We start from the raw sequence: 18,594 nt of genomic DNA, 5'->3' as shown, positions 1-18,594 counted from the left end.
ATACTCCACGACGAATCCACTAGAAAGTATACATCAGCTGCCAAACCGTGTGCACAATCTTTGAAAAAAAGGAAAGATTGGTGTTTGGAGGTGACATTTAAGACCAATTAATTTCTGGGCTCTATTTTCGTAGATGACATAACTAAGGTTCTGTGGCGATAAAATCTTGTGCGTATTGATTTTTGTGCAAGTGCAAGACTCACTGCACAAGGTTGGGGAATTTGGCAGACTGTTCTGCACTACATTGGACGTATGGGTAGAGTGAGAGTGTGTCCTTAAAGAAAATCAGTCAGTCAATTACGATACACCTTCTTAAAGTGAAACTTTTGGCGTAAGGTAGGAATTTGATCACGGTGCAGACAAACACATTGGTGAGCTCCTTCATAAATGGGAGCCACTGAAACGAGATACTTCTGTCAAACGAGGTTTATTCTTTTGACAAGCTCTCCGAAACTGTAAATATATTGAATTCAAATAAGGATCGGCAAAGCGACCAAATTTGTTTCTCCTCCAAATACTCTGTGAGGAAATTCAAGGTCTAAGAATTGACACGAAAATAGAGCCCTATGTAGTATTTACAAGTATTTTAAACATTCTTAGCTACTGCTTATCAATACACACTAATCCATTCTAATCCTATGAATTCATCTATTCACGTTCCTGAAATATTCTATGATGCTACAATATGCCGCCAAAGCTGTCTAAATTGGAAAGCAGTACAGTAATTAGCGTAAATAGGAATACTTTTGCTATGTTTTGCGCACACACAATGGCAAAACCCAATACTGTATTTGGTAATTTAGTGCTGCCAATCTGTTATGTATAAATTGCTTTTGAAAGACCCTCGAACTATCCCAAATCAGTCTAAAACATCTGCTTCAAAGTCTAATGGCGGACTTCCTGCATCTTTGGTTTAGTTTCGTGAGATATTTTTATGTTGGTCTTGTCATGATAGACCTTATCGCCTGATTTCATAGAGTTAAGTGGCTGAATATTCAAAAATTAAGCAATTTCATGAGGACATCTTCACAACCAAGAATCTCATTGCAGTTCAACTTACCTTCCTGAGCATCGAGTTTCGGAAGAAACCCTGAGAATAGGACTCCTAGAAGGGCACAGAGCGGTATCAACCGTGGCCTCGCCATCTACAAAAATGCAGAAAAAATGAAAATGTGATAAATTTCAGGATGCAAACACTGTATACATCTAAAGTGTCATTAGTCGCCCAGCCAGTACACCATATCACATTAAACGTACCCTAGATACTGTATACTCTATTGGAGCACATTTGAAGTGAATAGATAATTTAGGGAAATATGCAGTTTCATTTATAGTTAAGAGCATGATTTACTGTTGCTTGAAATTGCCAAATAGTGACTTATTTGTTCATTTAGAATAAAGAGTGGTCTAAAAATAGACGAATTAACCTTGATTCTTATTTCCTTTTCATTCCCAAAAAATGGTGTTATTCCACATGCTAGAACATATGCGGACGTTGAATTGCATGTCAAATCAGTAAATTAGAAGCAGTTGTGAAAAACGACTTGTGTGTGAATAGTGGCTGCAGAGACTAAGTACAAATTCACGCAAATGGACAATTTTCCGCTAACACACAGTTGTGTTAAAAAAATATTCAACCCCCACAGTGGATAAGTGCTTTTGCAAGTTTGACATTCATTTTTCATCTTGTTTATAATCACATCAAACAATGACATGTCAAATAGACAAATGCAACTGAAATAACAAAAATATTTTGGGGAAAATTCCAATTAATGGCCTTTCTGCGATTACATCATTGACAAAATTATTCAAAACCCCCCCCTCCCCCCAAGGCCACCACTCTTAAGAACAAAGGTTTACATCAGGTGTTGTCAAACAGCTGATGAAAACATCTGTAAATGTGAACGGAACCCTTATGAGCATCAATTAAGCAGATTTAAAATGACTGTGACACATGACTCTTCTCGGCAGTTAATGACATCTTAACAACATATTGAAGTCAAGGAATTGTCAAAAAAGTTCAGAGAGGAGGTCATTTCACTTTATAAGCAAGGATATGGATATAAAAAGATAGCAAAATGACAAAAAATTTCAAGAGACACAATTGGGTGCTTAGTCTGCTAGTTTAAAGCTAAAGCCACAGCGGAAACGCTACCTGGGCGTGGTAGAAAGAGGTTACTGTCTGCAACTCCTGTGCGATACCTGAAGCGAAAGGTGGAGAAAAATCCCCGGCTGACAGCCGAAGAACTACGACAGGACATGTAATAGGAAGGTATTCAGGTTTCATCCTTGACACACTGCGAAATGATGGCTTCCATGCAAGAACTCCCAGGGGCACCCTCCTGCTGACTCCAAAGCACAAGAAGTATGCCAAAAAACATGTGGACAAACCACAAAGGTTTAAGGATACTGGAGTGATGAGACCAATCTGGAACTTTTTGGGCCAATGGATCAACGGTATGTGTGGAGGAGAAAGAATGATGCCTATAAAGAAAAGAACACCCTATCTACTGTGAAACACGCTGGGCGGTCAGTCATGTTGTTTTGCTTCTTCAGGTACAGGGAATCTTCAGCGTGTGCAAGGTATTATGAATTCATTTCAATACCAGGAGATCTTGGATGCAAATGTCATGGAGTCATTGACAAAACTGAGGCTTGTGTGAGGTTGGACCTTCCAAAAGGACAATGATCCTAAGCATACCTCAACATCTACCACATCTTGTTTGCAAAAGAAGTGCTGGAAGATTCTGGAGTGGCCATCGCAATCACCAGACTTAAATCCCATTAAAAATCTCTGGTGGTACTTGAAGAAGGCATTTGCAGCAAGCAAGCCCAAAAATGTTTATGTAACCGGAGGCCTTTGCCCATGAGGAATGGGCAAAGATACCTATGGATCACTGCAAGAACCTTGTGTCAACCTATGCTTCACGTCTAAAAGGAAATTATTGTCGCAAAGAAATTTGTACTAAGTACTAAAGGAATACATACCTAAGGGGTTGAATAATTTTGTCAATGAAGTAATCACAGAAAGGCCCTAAAATGGAAGATTCCCCAAAATATTTTTGTTATTTCATTGTCCATTTGACATTTCATTATTTAATGTGGTTATAAACAAGACGAAAAATAAATGTCAAACTTGCAAAAACACATATGTACTGTTTGGGTTGAATAATTTTGAGCACAACTGTATTGTTTTTTGTTGTTGTATTTAGAGAAACCCTACTGATTTATTTATTTATTTTGCATGCATATATAGAGCTCAATGCTGGCACAGAGAACATGCTTACGCCACACAGAAATCTCAAACCACACATACCAAAAGCCTCTCTCGTTATGAGGCAACAGTGCTGACCACTCTTCTACTGTGCCGTCTCAGAAAAATACATGTTTGCAAAAATACCACTCAGTGATTGTGTTTGCACACGTGTGTGGGTGGACATAGTATAAGTGATCTGCCAGTTATGTAACGCGCTGGCTAAGACATATTTACTATGTTCGTGCAGGTCCATAAGCACTTGCAGAGCATGAGTCTTCAAACTGTACCTATTAGAAAGTGACTATTAATGCGGGACTGCAATGGACCACACACAAACTTAGACACTTAATCACATTGAATGGAGCAGACTGCACACATAACGTCACACTTAACTGAAACAAAATGTTATTAAAGCTGTGAGAAGTAACGAGCAGGCCCTCAAAGTAAGCACTGGAATTCACCAAAAATGGACGCGCTTCGAATGAAAATGGCCAACCTCCAGTCAGGGGCTTCACTAGACCTAATACAATACTGGGGCACTGGCGAGCGGGTACAATTTTTATTTTTGCACTTATCATCTAAAGTCAGAAATAGTACTTTAAACTACAGTGCCTTGCAAAAGTATTCGGCCCCCTTGAACCTTGCAACCTTTCGCCACATTTCAGGCTTCAAACATAAAGATATAAAATTTTAATTTTTTGTCAAGAATCAGCAACAAGTGAGACACAATCGTGAAGTGGAACAAAATTTATTGGATAATTTAAACTTTTTTAACAAATAAAAAACTGAAAAGTGGGGCGTGAAATATTATTCGGCCCCCTTGCGTTAATACTTTGTAGCGCCACCTTTTGCTCCAATTACAGCTGCAAGTCGCTTGGGGTATGTTTCTATCAGTTTTGCACACTGAGAGACTGACATTCTTGCCCATTCTTCCTTGCAAAACAGCTCGAGCTCAGTGAGGTTGGATGGAGAGTGTTCGTGAACAGCAGTCTTCAGCTCTTTCCACAGATTCTCGATTGGATTCAGGTCTGGACTTTGACTTGGCCATTCTAACACCTGGATACATTTATTTTTGAACCATTCCATTGTAGATTTGGCTTTATGTTTTGGATCATTGTCCTGTTGGAAGATAAATCTCCGTCCCAGTCTCAGGTCTTGTGCAGATACCAACAGGTTTTCTTCCAGAATGTTCCTGTATTTGGCTGCATCCATCTTCCCATCAATTTTAACCATCTTCCCCGTCCCTGCTGAAGAAAAGCAGGCCCAAACCATGATGCTGCCATCACCATGTTTGACAGTGGGGATGGTGTGTTCAGGGTGATGAGCTGTGTTGCTTTTACGCCAAACATATCGTTTTGCATTGTGGCCAAAAAGTTCAATTTTGGTTTCATCTGACCAGAGCACCTTCTTCCACATGTTTGGTGTGTCTCCCAGGTGGCTTGTGGCAAACTTTAAACGAGACTTTTTATGGATATCTTTGAGAAATGGCTTTCTTCTTGCCACTCTTCCATAAAGGCCAGATTTGTGCAGTGTCTGACTGATTGTTGTCCTATGGACAGACTCTCCCACCACAGCTGTAGATCTCTGCAGTTCATCCAGAGTGATCATGGGCCTCTTGGCTGCATCTCTGATCAGTTTTCTCCTTGTTTGAGAAGAAAGTTTGGAAGGACGGCCGGGTCTTGGTAGATTTGCAGTGGTCTGATGCTCCTTCCATTTCAATATGATGGCTTGCACAGTGCTCCTTGAGATGTTTAAAGCTTGGGAAATCTTTTTGTATCCAAATCCGGCTTTAAACTTCTCCACAACAGTATCTCGGACCTGCCTGGTGTGTTCCTTGGTTTTCATAATGCTCTCTGCACTTTAAACAGAACCCTGAGACTATCACAGAGCAGGTGCATTTATACGGAGACTTGATTACACACAGGTGGATTCTATTTATCATCATCGGTCATTTAGGACAACATTGGATCATTCAGAGATCCTCACTGAACCTCTGGAGTGAGTTTGCTGCACTGAAAGTAAAGGGGCCGAATAATATTGCACGCCCCACTTTTCAGTTTTTTACTTGTTAAAAAAGTTTAAATTATCCAATAAATGTTGTTCCACTTCACGATTGTGTCCCACTTGTTGTTGATTCTTGACAAAAAAATTAAATTTCATATCTTTATGTTTGAAGCCTGAAATGTGGCGAAAGGTTGCAAGATTCAAGGGGGCTGAATACTTTTGCAAGGCACTGTATATAAAAATCAAACCAAATCTCAAGTTTCTGTAAAAAAAAAAGTGAGGTTTTTTTTTCCATCCCCATCTCTCCTTCACCTATTCCTACACTCTGCTGCTCTACTTTGGACAGAAATGGGGATATATCACTGTAACCGTTTTGCAATTAATCAATGTTTCTCAACTGTTAGGTTGTTACCTAACAGGTTAATGTTGGCGCGCTGAGTTACCTAGCTTACCTCTCTCATTCCAAATAACTATCTAATATCCATTTGCAAGAGTAATGCTGTTTGGGTCTAATAGAAATTAAAAAAATAATACATCTTGTTACAGATTACAGTGACTACAGTAAAAAATAAAATGATTATCAAACAGCTGGAAATTATAATGAGCATACATACAAAATTGTTAGAGGTTGTATCCTAAAGATATGTTATTAATTCATACAGATTGATTTTATTCATTTTTGTCATATAAACAAATAGCAATAAATAGCATCAGTATTGATACAGTTCAAATACCACATATCATATAACACAAAACAGTATTAGACAAGGCTCTTTAGTGACAGCCTCTCACTCAAATCGGATTTAATCAAGTCATTGTATTCATAGCCAGTTACTGTAGCTAAAAGATGGCAGCTAATCTGTTAATTCAATTTGCGACCAGAGTAGTTTACCACAGTTAACTGCCTGATGCGTAAAGAGTAAAGAAGAGCCATTTATTTTCACAATTCATGGGAATAGGCGACCAAACAAACATCAACATAGAGGTAAAAACGAACAACAAGGATGGGCAGTTTATCTGGCACTAACCTGTAAAGCAAGTTGGAAGATGTCATTTGCATGATTGTATGATTGGCACACGCACCGTAATATTGATGCTGTATTCATGTGTTGTTGGAGTAATCGGAAAAAATAATTGTCTATTATATGGTGTCTATAAAAAGCGCCAAACAGTTACTCAACTTGTGATGTATCGTCAGAGCATTAAAATAGTAGCCATCATAGCAACAATATTTTTATCCCACATAACGACTTTACAACAGAACGACTTTACAACTTGGGAATTTTCCTAAATACCTAAACGCAGCACATCTCCCGAAGATGCTTTAATTGTGGAAGTATCAACCCATATGCCTATCATAGCCAAAGTTACGTGCATAAATTACCATATTAAGGAGCCATGTGTAGATTGTGTATATGGAGTGAATAGAGTAATATGACCATATTAAATAAGAACATACTGTAGATCATACTAAGTACGCTTAAGCTTTACCGGTGAAATTTATACTTGGGCACATGCCTCAGTGAAATATGTCTGGGGACGCCCATGCCTTCAGTATACATTCGGGCATGGGTCGCTGAGACATTTTTGTGCATCCTGTTATGATTAGGGTTGGGCATTGTTTGAATTTGAACGGTTCCGGTTCCGATTCCGATTCCACGTTTTGATTCAGCTTCCAAACGATTCCGATTCTTTTAACAGCTAGGGTAAAAAAAAACAAAAATTGCATCGTTTATAATTTCTTAACTTCTCAATTATTTTTTAAATTATATGAACTTTCAATTAACTATGAATTTCTCACAGGGCTATTTTTAACTTGTATATAAATATCCGTCTTTAAACTTGAATATAATGAGGTTTCTTTCCACAAGAGTGCACTTTCACAAAGATGTTTATTTTTTAAAAGCTCATGGAGAAAACATTTACACATATTCTTTTGCCTATTTTTTAGAGTGTCTTATGCTGCAGGCATTTTTACATGTTATTGAGCTCCTACTAATGGACTAACCTGGTGCAGAATATGAAACAAACAAACAAAGAAAACAACAACTTGTAAAACCCAGTCCAGATTAGCAGAGTGTACAGAATAAAATCAGAAAGCTTTTGTTGAAGACAATTATCATATCTGCCTTCTCAGGCTTAAGCGTGAGTGTTCTGGACAGATAGTGTCTGCTGCAGTGGAGAGCACATGTTCACTGAGTGTAGATGAAGCTTGAATGCATATATATGAGAAAGCAAGAAAAAGTAGCAAATATTACGTAGGGGTAAGGTAGCTGTGAGCCGCTACGCACTTTAGATACATGTACCTTAGCTGTGAGCTACAACGAAGCATTAGTATAAATTCTTCTATTAATTATAATTTGATGTAGATGAGGCGAAACAATAAGGATTTCCTTATTTGTAAAACTGATTCTAAAACAAAAGATGCTTTTATTACTGTTGATTTTAGCGGAGGCGGCAACGGGCTACGTAAAGTATGCAGCTGCATATATAGCGACATTAGCCCAATGTAATAATACGATTTATTGTTGTACTATTCCATCCATCCATCATCTACCACTTAATCCAGGGTCGAGTCTCGGGAGCAGCAGAAGAGAGACTTAATTTTTTGTTTTACTTACCTGGTTCTGACTGGTTAGAAGGCCGGCACAGTGTGTCAAATGCGCAGCACTCAGCTATGCACTACTCGACACCTGTATTCCATGAAGCTGGAGGTGTCCCACCATATTAGATGGCATAAAAAATTAGCCTAGATTTTCTAGGTTATAACATTGACAATTTCCCCTTTAGAAGAACAGCAAAGTATGATAAAATACATTTGCCATAAATAATAACTTCAAACCAAAATGGCAAACATCCTGTTTAAAATATAGGCATGCCTGTCATTACAGACATGTCCGGCCAATATTGTGTCATTTGCTAGAAAAACAATAATAAACAATGATTCCAAGGGAGCCTTTGCACTGCCCAATAAGGAAGAAATACTGTAGTTACTTGCGGAGTTGCTGATGTTTTCTTAGAAGCATTTGACACACCCAGTGATTTATTCCATTCATTAAAAATAAGAGCTTTTCCTTCCTGGAATTTTTTCCCTACTTAGAGAATTCCCTCAGTTGTGTCTCCTACTTATATTCCTTTAGTAATATTTGCTTGACACCTGTTTTACCAATCAATCAAAGTGATTTTAGGCATCTACTGATTTCCCATATACTGTATGTTAAACTCAATGGTGATTGACTGTATAATCCTGTGACACAACGTTATTTTGTGTAGCTCAAAGTGTATAATATCCTAAAATTAAAAGTCAATTACATTATATTGAACATTATATTGTAATTGACATGGTATCTGGTGAACATTTCATCATAAAACGCACAAATCTCAAGAAACTACAGCTTGAATTAAACAAGAAGTTCAGCATTTTGAAGTCGCTGTGTTATTTAATTGTTTGATTTTTGATGATTCACAAATGTTAAGCTGCGTAATAACGTAATTCTAGCTACTTACCAAAAATAGTAGTGTCATTGCCAATGCTGCCTTTTTAAGTTTTATTATATAATAGCTGTTGCTAGACGGCGTCAAATTTAGTGCTTTAGTTTACAAGACAGCAGAAGCCCTCACCCATTAAACTTAAATCAAATGACTAAAAACTAAAAGCGTGTTTAACTCATTTTCTGCCATTAGCATCAATAGACGTTTAAACCATTTGAAATGAAGGTTGGTAGTGAATGATCACTGTCAGCCCTTCCAGTTCAAATGGATTGGACACTTATCACTGTCAATGGCAGGCACTTATGCCAGGGACTTAATGGTGTTTATACTGTAAATTTTGACACCTATGTATATGTTGATTTTCTGGAATACACATCAATGAAAATATTGATACACAAAATATAAATTACTAAGGCTGCATATCGTTTAGGTTTTATAAGATACTGGTTTCTACTAAAGGTGGGTGGTAATGTGTTACATGTACTCTGTTACATTTGCTTGAGTAACTTCATGAGAAAAATGTACTTCTAAGAGTACTTTTACTAAGCTATACTTTTTACTTTTGCCTGAGTAGATTTGTGAAAAAAAATAAAACAGCAACAAAAAACGCTACTCCTATTCCGCTACTTTGGGCTACACAAGAGTTGTTACATTTTTCCTTTTTATTCTACATATTAGATTTATTATTATTTTTGCCAGCGATGCCAAGAGTAGAGACATCCAGAGGGTATTACAAGGGTAGCTCTACCGATTTCACCAATTAGACGTCGCAACAATAATCACATGACTACAATTTACAGTACCAATCAGATGCAAGCTTGCTGTTCTATCTTCACGCCAGCCTGTTCAATCATGTGGCGTCTTTAAAGCACTGTAAAAAATGAAGTATTTGATATAGAGCGCTGCCCTCAACATGACTCGAAAGTGCGGATTTTAACCTCTCTCGCAGTTTTATTGGGAACAGATTCACCACGGAAAACTGGAGATATGATCCTTTTAATTTCAAAATGGTAATTATGAAGGAACTCTTCACTATTCAAACTCGTAACTATTTTCTCCACTAGAGGGCAGTCATGTTGTTTTGACGAATAATGCTTCATTTATGTCATTTTTTTGTCGTCGGAATTCAATGATTTTTTTCTTTCTTTTTTTTTGGGCTTAATGTGGTTATGTAATGAGTATGTATGTAATGGGTATGTAATGAGTACAGTATATTTATAACAACAGCCCATATAGATAACATTGTGCTCAGAAAAATATTCCATTGTTAAAAAAAAAAAATCTGTTAAAATATAAGCAGTTACTGACAATATTACTCATTATTTGAGTATTCTTTTCCCCAAATACCTTTTTACCTGTACTTGAGTACATTTTTTTGGACGACTACTTTTAATTTTACTTGAGTAATATTATTTTGAAGTAACGCTACTCCTACTTGAGTAACATCTTTGGCTACTCTACCCACCTCTGGTTGCTACTGGGTACTTTTCAAAATGGATATTGATCTGATACCCGCAAAAAAAACAAAAAAAACTGCACAGAATTTTTGTCAAAAAACACGAGCCTTTCATTTGCAGTACCAAATTGAATAAAGTTCAGAGTAAAACTTTCAAAAATTATAAAGCCAAGTTACATGATATTAATGAATAACTCAATATAAAATAAAATTTACATAATGAATATTGAATAAAGTTCAGAGTAAAACTTTCAAAAATTATAAAGCCAAGTTACATGAGATTAATGAACAACTCAATATAAAATAAAATTTACATAATGAATATTTTTAATAATGTATATTTTTTTGTGCTGTCTGACTCTATAACTCGTAAATGGCACCACTGACCTCACACTTGTTAATAGAACAAACAGGTGAGGTAAAAAATCTTTTTAAAACTCAGGCACCGAAATATTATCACATATTATAATATTCATTTTTTATATAAGTCCGGTTACCACCGGTTGCTTCTGAACCGTATCACAATTGATACTGAGTTTCGGTACCAAACCCTACAAATCACTATGTAGATCAGGGGTGTCCAAACTGGTCCTCAAGGACCACTGTGGGTGTTGGTTTTTGTTCCGATACATGAGCTCAAACAGCTTAACCAATGAAGTTTCTGCTAAAACAAGGCAGGATTGTCTCAAGAGGGATTTGGTTGAGGATTCAAGGTAATTATATTAAAGAGCCCAATGCATGCACTTTCAACTTAAAAAGCTCTTTGTTTTGTGATGGCCGCCGCCACATTGTATTACACAGTAATGTAATTTTACCTCAAAATATTTACGTAAAATGAATGATAACTGCCCGTTTTTTTTTGTTTTTTTTTGCTTTTAACCAAGAATCTAGACTGTTCTATGTTCATATCTATAGAAGTTCCGGTGATGTTCGCATTTACAGTATTTACAAGAATTTTCAACTTAAAAGCTATTTGTTTTGTGATGGCAGCCATGTTGTATTCATACACAGTAGCGGAAGTTTACATTCAAATGATCAGGTAATTTTTGGCCAAATGCCCATTTTTGGCAAAAAAAAAAAGTAGTAATTTAGACATTTCTGCGTCCATAGAATTTTTTTTTCGCCTTTTACGTGTTTTATTTTATGTAACATTTAGGGCAGCAGCTATTGATTATTTTAGTAGTCGATTAATCGATTAACTTGTTAATTCGAATAATCGAGTAATCGGATAAGGAGCATAAAAAATTAAAACACGCCTCAAATGGCATAAACAAATGAATTAATGAGGATTTATGTACAGCAAAAGAACAATGGACTAACGTACATAGCAAAAGTCTGCTAGCTTAAATGCTATAAAATTCTAACATTTTTTTTTTATAATGCTCTTAACAAATGGTTAGGACACATATTCCTTCAAATAACGGCTGAATATACCTATAAACTACTTTAACAATGCATTAAAAAAACATTAGCTCAAAAATGTTGGTATTAACAGGGAGCATTTGGATTCAGCCATGTGAAATGAGACAGACTAGAGGGCAGTGTAACCACCCAAATCAATAAAACTAAATGCAAACATTTTCAACGCAAACCATTACAACGCCACTTTAATTAAACGAATGCTAGAAGCAGCAAAATTAAATTCGAATCTTTTTTGTAATCGAATACTCGAGTTAATCGATTAATCGTTGCAGCACTAGTAACATTTCAATCCAAAAACGACGCAAGCCGGCAAGACGTGCTGAGACAATAGCAACAACAGAATTCGACCTAAATAAGTTGTGATTGTATATAGAAAAATGCAAATTTTGCTTTTGTAAAATAAACTTTTTTTTTAAACATAAAAAGTGGCATGGAAAATGAATGAATGAATGAATGAATGAATTTAAAACATTTGTAAAATTTGCTTTTTTGTAAAATTAAAATGATTCTGCATGCTTTCCTCAAGTATTAAGTTTCTGATGTGAAAATTGAGTGATTTCTAAATTTAAAAAAAAATGTTGCTATTTTGGGAAAAAAACACGATATGTTAAATATAGCTATTGATCCTGAAAATATTGGTAATTATCTAATTTCTCTCACATTTGGTGATTTTTGTGCATCTAGCGTAAAATTTGAGAATTTTATAGCCATTTTAAGTTTTGTTATACTTGTATAAAACAATAATTAATCAGAATTTTATTAGGGAATGACTTTGAATTTTATGATATCGTTGCTCATGGAAAATGCCGAAGGGAGGTGCCTGTTTTGGTTTTAGGTCGCTAGCGGATTTGGTTTTAAAAATATTTGAATTTTAAGTTTTTGAAAATAGCCTACCTACAGATGGAGCCTGAGCCCCGTGTCCCGTCAACTGAGAGTGAAGTCAATGCACAAAGAAAAAGATGCTGTGAAAGGGCAATTTCGGGGTGTCGTATGATACACTAGAAATTATGGGAGCATTTTTTGAGGAGGAAGTTCTCTCATTACATTCACACATACTGCACATACCAGAAACCACTACTGACTGTGAGGATAAACATGAGTTTACACATGAGCTATGACTACCCACCTCAACCTCCTGGTACTTTAAGGAGAAAAAACAGTGCAGTTAAAGGTCCTTATTCAATATTAGTACACCGCGAATCATAATCAGCAACTCCACACTGCCACCTCCTGACAAAATGGAAGGCATGAATCAACGCCAAGCTCAAGTCCAGCCTCTCAGCAGGAGGATGTGACTTGCAGAGGAGAGGAGGCTCCATGTTAAAGTTACAAAACTCAGGGGGGAGGTTTGACACAGCTGCTTCGTGTTAGTCCGTCTGACAGGGAGCAGATGTGCTCTGGCTGGATTACGCTGCCCATCATAGGCTTTCATGTTGGCCCACAGGTCAGGATGTGACATTGGCACAAGGTGGCAAAAAGGGCAACAATCAACAGTGACAAAGACATTTGAAAACATGACATAATTCCCATGTTGTGTTTTCTCTAACCCATGGGTAACATTTAAATCGCTTGTTGTTGATTTACACCCATCCCAATTACAGATAGCTGCTGCCATAAAAAATATAGAAGCTTTCAGAGTGTTCCAAGTTTCCGCACATCTGCGCCGCATCATGGAAAAAAAATAGTGAGCGCGCATGAGAGAGTGGAATAGCCATGAAACATGCTGATTTATAGTATATTTCTTCAAATCCTTTGTTAATAGTTCTTCTGCCAGAAACAATACGTGCATCTCAGAGGGGGGTGCCACTAAATTATGTGAGCACAAAACAGGAGCATGCAACAAAGTGTCCCTCTTTTCATCATAAGTCCATGTTACATTTTTGTAACACTATTTGCCATTTACGTCCAGTACCTTTTGTTAAAATAAAACAAACCAGACAACAAGGTAGACTTTAACCAAAATGGATACATACAGTATTCATAGATAAGCTTATAGTATTGAATATTCAAATTAGGTACGATTGCAGTCCATCTGTTTTCTATTCTGATCAATCTCATTATGGTTAGCTGGCACCAATGTCTATTGATTTCAGTAGAGAGCTGGTTTACACCTTGGATTTGTTGCTGGTTCGGACACAGGAGCCGCTTACATGGTGACGCTGCGTGAAGACGACAAATTACCTGTTTGCGTTTATATGGTTCCGTCTCCATTTGAACTCCGATTCCGCATGAAAACAAATTAGTATTCATGCCATACCCTAGGGGGCAATGCATATTTACAAGGTGACAGCCAGTTATACACTTCTTTGACACCATCAACCTCCTCAGCCCAGAATACAACATACCCGCCCACTTTTTCCTTTTCTCCAAAAGGCACAAAAATGCAAACATTAAGCATATTTGAATTAGAAATATTATAAAAAAAGTCAGTTAAAGCCGACATTCCGCCATGTTTGCTGTTCTTAATGTTTAGTAGCAGCGCTGCGCACGCCCAAAGTTACGTGTGTGAATGCTGACGTCATCGTCGAGAGACCTTTCCATTTATATGGTTACGGAGCAAGCCCCACAATCAAATCCCTCCACTTTAGAGCCCGGAATCAAAGGTTTGGGTCTTCGCCTTCCGTTTTCGCTGTCATCATATAAAGGCGAGGCCATTCCACAACACAATTGTTGCGTCTTGGTGTCGCAGCGTCACCATGTAAACGGCCCTATGGCCTGGCATACTTATAAAGCAGGGGTGCCCAAGTCCGGTCCTCGAGAGCCCCTATCCAGCTTGTTTTCCATGTCTCCCTCCTCCAACATACCTGAATCAAATAATCAGGATCGTTATCAAGCTCCTGCAGAAATTGCAGATGAGCTGATCATTTGATTCAGGTGTGTTAAAGGAGGGAGATATGGAAAACAAGTTGGATTTGGGCTCTCAAGGATCGGACTTGGGCTTGTTATAAAGGCACAAAGGTTTGTTTTAATATTGATTTTAGCTGTGAGCAAGCACTTAATAGACAGTAAGTATAGTGGAATTCCCAAACAACTGTTCGACAATTCTCTATTGCCGAAAGCGAAATATAGGTTGCAAGTATACAGCACCCAAGTTTCATAAGCCAAGGATGTATTTTCAGTCAGTAATTGTTTAAATCAGGGGTCCCCAAACTACGGCCCGCTCCCACATTTGACCCCCTGAACAATTTTTTTTTTTTCAATAGTGTTATTTATTTCCTGGCTTTTTTCTGTGAAGAACCCAGACAGGGCTATTTGGTTATTATCTATTTAATAATAGTGTTATTATTATTATATTATATTATATTATATTATATTATATTATATTATGAGCTGTCAAACGATTAAATTTTTTAAATCGAGTTAATCACATCTTAAAAATTAATTAGTCGTAAGTAATCGCAATTCAAACCATCTATAAAATATGCCATTTTTTTTGTAAATTATTGTTGGAATGGAAAGATAAGACACAAGATGGATAAATACATTCAACATACTGTACATAAGTACTGTTTTTGTTTATTACAACAATAAATAAACAAGATGGCATTAACATGATTAACATTCTGTTAAAGCGATCCATGGATAGAAAGACTTGTAGTTCTTAAAAGATAAATGTTAGTACAATTTATAGAAATTTTATATTAAAACCCGTCTTAATGTTTTCGTTTTATTAAAATCTGTAGAATTTTCAAACAAAAAATAAACTAGTAGCTAGCCATTGTTGATGTCAATAATTACGCAATGCTCATGGTGCTGAAACCCATAAAATCAGTCGCACCCAAGCGCCAGCACAGGGTGACAAAACACCAAAAAACACAAGTAACAAATGGACATGACACTGTGTTGTCATTTTAATCTGTTTGAGCGGGGCATGTGCATTAAATGTCTCAAATATTTTAACGTGATAATTTAAAAAATTAATTACCGCCCGTTAACGCAATAATTTTGACAGCCCAATATGTTATGTTATGTTATGTTGTTTTTATTTTATTTACTTTTGTTCCGTGAAGAATTCAGAAAGGGTTATTTGATTGTGGCTTTCTGAAAAACAATACATTTTTACATTTAGGCACTCCTGCAATCGTCACATTTTTTCTGTTACAAACTGACCCGGCCCCTCATCAGAGAAGGAAAAAGTTATGTGGCCCTCACAAGAAACGTTTGGGGACCCCTGGTTTAAACACTCTCGATTTCATTTCATTAGCATACCCCTACATTTTTTGTTGTAGTTAATTCATTCATTTATGTTAACTGTAAGCACCTAGATTGAGTTTTCCTAAAACTAGCTAAAGTTGTCTTGACTCTCACAAATCTACTGAATATTAAGTATGGCTGACTGAAAATACGTACAGTATGTCTAAAGTGTAAGATTGACAGGTTACACCTGATTCTCCACTATCATTCTCCCATATAGTCCTCCTTTTCTTTCCTCTCTAAACACGACTCATCTGGCCAGTTGTCTGGAAAAAAAATGTCTTCACACTTTTCCATTCTCTTCCTTGCTGGTCTCAAGAGAGCAAAAAAGAGAGAGCGAGAGAGGAAGAAGGTGTGGTTTTGGGCTACTGCTGCAGTGGAAACATCTTGCCCATCCAAAAAGACTCCTCTGCAATGCAACTACGAGGTTTGTGCAGCTCGGATACGTGCACAAAAACTTTTCTCAAGTCAGATCAATGCATGCAATTTAGAGGAACTCTCTTCTAGTAGTGTATTTTATTTGGTGAATGATTGCATGGGCAGGGATTTCAGGTTCTTGAATAAATAAAATAAATAAATAAAAAGTGTAATCCCACCTTAATTATTTATTTCTAGATTTTAAAAAATATATTTTACTTTATTATTATTTCTTTAATGTGTCAGCCAGCGAGAAAGCCATCAAAGGTTTAGTTTAACCCTGGATTAATATGACCTTCTGGATGTTTCATTACAAAACTGCAAATTACAAACTTTTTGAAAATATATACATAATAGGGGGGGGGGGGGGGGGGGGTGTGTTTAATAGTTTCACAAATATGAATGTTGCAGTGAATAAATTAGTAGCAGGAATTCTATTCTAAAATTTATGTAGATAAAAAAAGGGCAATTTGACCTTTTTAATATGTGATTTACACAACAAGGTTAAACCAAAATTATTCATGACATACATGTGTTAAATCATCAAAAAAGAAAATAATATAGAATATGACCTATAGAATAAATTTGGTTAGATTTTTTTTTTTTTTTTTAAATATTGATATTTTTATTTGTTGTAATGATTTGAATATATATATATATATATATATATATATATATATATATATATATACATATATATATGGAAAAAAACAGTAGGGAAAAAAGATGAATATAAATTCTTCAGGATAAACCTTTTGAAAAAATAAAATTCCAAATGAATCAGTGCAATCGACTTTTTATATTTACTCTTATTTTATTTTTCAAAATATGATGAATAACATGAAGGAAATATCTACATATTTTAAAGACTAAGTACAAGAAAAAAAGAATAAACATCAGAATTCCGTTTCGCTTCGTTGACATTTTCAAATGGGCCAATTTCAATCCGGGAGCAAACAGTACCACACGAAAATTTGGACACACCTACTCATGCAACAGCAAACCAGCTCAACATGTATCTGAGACCACCTTCTCCATTCCTTTCAACTTTTAAGTGCAGCTCACCTTTTGCCACACTAAAGTGCAGCCTAAAAAGTCCAAGTGACACTGTATTATATAAACTTACAACCCTGTGATTATAGCATGTATCATACACGTGTATGTTATGACGGGAGCCTGACGAAAAGCAGCGTGCAGCAAAATGATGTTCCAAAACTTACCCTGAGCGGATGCAGCAGGCACCCCACACTCGATTTGATTCTTAGTTGGAAGAAAAGTATGTATCAGTTGTAAATGACAGCAAGCAGACTTGTGGTCATTATCCTCTTGGTAAGGTCCGAAAGGGAGGGTGGGGGGTTAGGACAGGCAGACAGGCATACAGTCACCTTCCCGGTCTCGACCCGGAGGAGATGTGGCGCCGAGTTCAATGTTGGGATGGGACAAATTTCCAAACTCTTGGAATTCTGCCGCCTCACTCGATTCTTCCCTCCCACTTCTCTCTAAAGGAAAAAAAGGAAGGGGGGGGGCTGGAGTGAGGAAGAGAGGAAAGGGGGGTGAGGACTAAATGAAAAGCAGACACATACTGTAGCCCTGTTTGGTCTGGATCTGAAAGCAGTGAGATGATGTCACCAATTTCTTTCTACCTCGCTTGTCATCTCCACTGTCTCCACCAACTTTCCACATGCTGCACAAAAAGCTGTTTGTGAACATTTTACTTTCATCCCTAACTTTCTGACACACTCAGGTTGTTGTATCCTGTTGAGCTTCACACACAAATGTCAAGGAAAACAGCACAGTATGGACAGCTCTATACCATTCTTATATGGTGCCAGTGATTGACTGGTAACCTGTTGTTTTATTTACAAACACTAAAGTTTGAGGTATGCAGTTGGTGCAAGCAACGCTGTTTATTAAAAGCTTTTTGGCCTGTTTGACTGCCGATTCTCCTCTCTCGTTACTCCTTCTGCAGTTTCCAGCTCACCTCGGGTCTTAATTCGAGAATTGGTGGTTGACTGTGATATATTGTATGAGAATGCAAATATTCATCATTAAACTTACACATGATAGATTTTTGAAGAACACTGGTTACATAATAATACATTCTTTTCTGCTTTTTATTAAAGTATCTATGTTTTTTTTTTTCTTCTTAAATTAATTCAGTGCCAAGACGTGTTTTTACATCTGCGTTTTTTTTTTTCACGGGAGGAATAAGTGAGGATTGAGGAGTAGTTAGAATGTCTGACTCTGCTTTGGTATGAATTCCAAGTTTGTAGATATGGTTAAGTAACTCAGTGGCTGCTTTTAACCCTTTATCACCTGGGCCTATTTCGTCCTGATTTGATGTTGCCTTTAT

At 36.7% G+C, this 18,594-nt stretch overlaps 1 protein-coding gene across 1 annotated transcript in view; it reads right to left on the bottom strand.

Annotated features, from left to right (window-relative positions):
- Window positions 1-17,724, bottom strand: part of col6a3 (collagen, type VI, alpha 3) — a 96,141-nt gene extending 78,417 nt beyond the window's left edge. The window contains exons 1-2 of the mRNA XM_057851780.1: window positions 17,462-17,724; window positions 1,061-1,145 (exon numbers count right to left, since the gene is read on the bottom strand). Of these exons, the coding sequence (XP_057707763.1) occupies window positions 1,061-1,145 (85 nt within the window). The 5' untranslated portion in view covers window positions 17,462-17,724. The remainder of the gene's footprint in view (window positions 1-1,060; window positions 1,146-17,461) is intronic.
- Window positions 17,725-18,594: the final 870 nt, after the last annotated feature.

This window comes from Corythoichthys intestinalis, chromosome 12 (genome assembly GCF_030265065.1).
Source record: "Corythoichthys intestinalis isolate RoL2023-P3 chromosome 12, ASM3026506v1, whole genome shotgun sequence".
Lineage (NCBI taxonomy): Eukaryota > Metazoa > Chordata > Actinopteri > Syngnathiformes > Syngnathidae > Corythoichthys > Corythoichthys intestinalis.
This window is presented reverse-complemented; position numbering and strand designations above follow the sequence as displayed.